Raw genomic sequence first — 2,559 nt, forward strand, 5'->3', positions numbered from 1 at the left:
ATGGGATCATCAGTTAACTATAATTGGACCTAGAATATAGCCAATTAAACCACTTAATCCCTATATTGCAACATAATGTGTCACAATGCAACACGAGCTTGTGGATCGGCTATTTTCACTATTCATCGTACAAGGAGGATATAGGGCTTAAGTGGTTATGAACAAATAGTTTGTGTGCGCGTGTGTGCGCGTGTGTGCGTGTGTGCGTGTGTGTGTGTGTGTGTGTGCCGGTACAGTGGGTGACAGGGATGGCCACGGACAAGCGTCTCATGGTGTCGATCACGTCACCAGATGGTTTCCTCGTAACAACATCCAATGATGCTATTGGTACAATCAACTTTGAGACCAAAGAGACAGGTACAGTAGTACTAACAACAGCCTCCTGTTTCATTGCCACTATGTTGTATGTCTTTCTGCTCAAGGTTATTACAGTTGTTATTTGTATTTCATTTTGACTACCATTTAATTTAAATTCTAAAGGGGGTTTTCTAGTTAATTTAGTTTTTCAAATAAATCTAATTTACAAATATTTTCAAAAACAGTGGCTATTTTAGCTGCTCGTTGTGAAACAATGCTAGGTTTAACACTTGCTTAACTTGCTAGGCTTAACACTTGAAGCCTAGCATCACTATTCTGGGCATGTAATATTTCATGTTCTGTGGAAATAGCCAATCTACAAGAGCGTGTAACTCGGCTATTTTCGGCAAAAACATCTAGTGTAGAAGAGAACAGGGAGCAATAAGAGTCTGCACACAGCAAACCTGTGTCCTTGAAAACCTGATGTATTACCTCAGTAATGCTTAACATTTTGGGCATTTTGAATGTCTCCTCCTTGTCTGACGGCATCTTCCACCTTCCAGGATTCTACCAGATGTGTCTTGGTAACTTCCACAACAAGTTCGGGGGTGTGAGGGTCTTTCTAAACTTCGGCGTCTACTACAAGGGCTTTGAGGAGACCAAGAGACAGATGGAGAAGGAAGGAGCAGAGCTCAACAACACGTTGTCTGGTATTGAGGTTAGTATGTGAATACAACATTTTGTCACTGTGAACTCTGTGAATACAATGGGCCTCATGCAGCAACCGTTCTTAAGAGGAAATTTCTTCTTAAACCCACTTAAGTTTTTAAGAAGATTTTGGTATACTCCAATGTTTTCTTAGCTGTGATCTGTTCTCAGGTAAGAACAGAATCTACACACACTGAAGAGCACTCTTAGGCCTTTGAGTTCTTAAGTGTGACATGTTTGTGCAAACGTTTCTTCAATTCTACAGTTGTATAATATAGGTCTTTAATTACAATCACATTTTTATCATATCTTTAGAGCAAGTTCCAGGGGGTCCACAGCAAACGAGGAACAGTTTAATCACTTTAACCCTATTTTATACTTTGTTTGAAAATAGCCGATCTACAAGCTCACAACGTGTCCCATTACTGGCCATTTTGAGCTTATAGATCGGCTGAAAGCCCCCCCTATACCCACCCGTCACACCCATCCCCATACCCCCCACACAGCCCCCTACACCCCTCCTTGCACCACCATATCACCCACCACACCCCTATTTCCACCACATTACATACCAAGCAGCTGCTACCTTAAAGACCCTCCATATCCACCCACCAGCTTTCAGTAATAAAATGTTTTATATCCACTACTAACACTACTCCTGAACATGAAATATGGATAACATGCTAATTTCAGCAAATTTACATTGATGTCTAGTGGTGATATGTGGATTAATGTGAGAGAAATAATAAAATACATTCATTAATTAAATTAAATAATTTGCTGTTCACTTCAGAAGTACCTCCACATAACTATTGATTTATTTATTTTTATGTTTGGAGTCTGGTGTTCAACCATCTTTAGACTTTAGTTGAGGTATTCTTTACTTCATTCTCTCAACTCTATTTCTGTGTGATTTCCTGTGATATCTGTGAGCAGCAATCACACACAGGTGTGACTGCAGGCAACCTTTGACACCATCTTGTTTTTCACCAACTCGTTTTTTGTTTTGTTAGACTAATTGGATGTCATCTTTGTTCAGTTGAGCACCCTGAAGTTGCAGAACCAGATCATCCACATGTGGCGATACTACAACTACGCTCGAATGAGGAGAGGGTCCGACCACTACCTCCTGCTGTCCAACAACAGCTATGTGATGTGGTGGTCCGCGGCCCAGAGCGTGGCCATCGTTCTGTCTGGATGCCTGCAGCTCTTCTGCCTCAAGAGGCTGTTCCACACTGACACCCAGAGACCTAAATGCTGAGACCAGACACTGGAGTGGACATGTCCAGGCCTTTCTGCCCTTCTGGCCTTCTTCTAGACCAGTGGTTCTCAACCTTTTCAGGCTGCAACCGCCCAAAATAATTATATTTGAACTGGGGACCCCCCAAAATAATTATATTTGAACTGGGGACCCCCCAAAATAATCATATTTGAGCTGGGGACCACCCTGATACGCATTTGGAATTGTAGGAGTCGAGGCATTCAATTTAGTTTGACTCGGTTCCACAGATAAATATTGTGAAAATTGCAGATCTACAAGCTCGAGCTTTTTTC

General features: G+C 41.7%; 1 protein-coding gene across 1 annotated transcript; it reads left to right on the forward strand.

Moving 5' to 3' along the window:
• Positions 1–248: 248 nt before the first annotated feature.
• LOC311047950 (transmembrane emp24 domain-containing protein 6-like) lies at positions 249–2,266 on the forward strand (the record flags this gene model as incomplete). Its single annotated transcript, XM_084060900.1, has 3 exons — positions 249–357; positions 861–1,015; positions 2,045–2,266. 3 exons carry the CDS (start codon positions 249–251, stop codon positions 2,264–2,266), a joined length of 486 nt encoding a protein of 161 aa, XP_083917026.1.
• Positions 2,267–2,559: the final 293 nt, after the last annotated feature.

This window comes from Gymnoscopelus microlampas, assembly GCF_963454915.1.
Source record: "Gymnoscopelus microlampas genome assembly, chromosome: 6".
Lineage (NCBI taxonomy): Eukaryota > Metazoa > Chordata > Actinopteri > Myctophiformes > Myctophidae > Gymnoscopelus > Gymnoscopelus microlampas.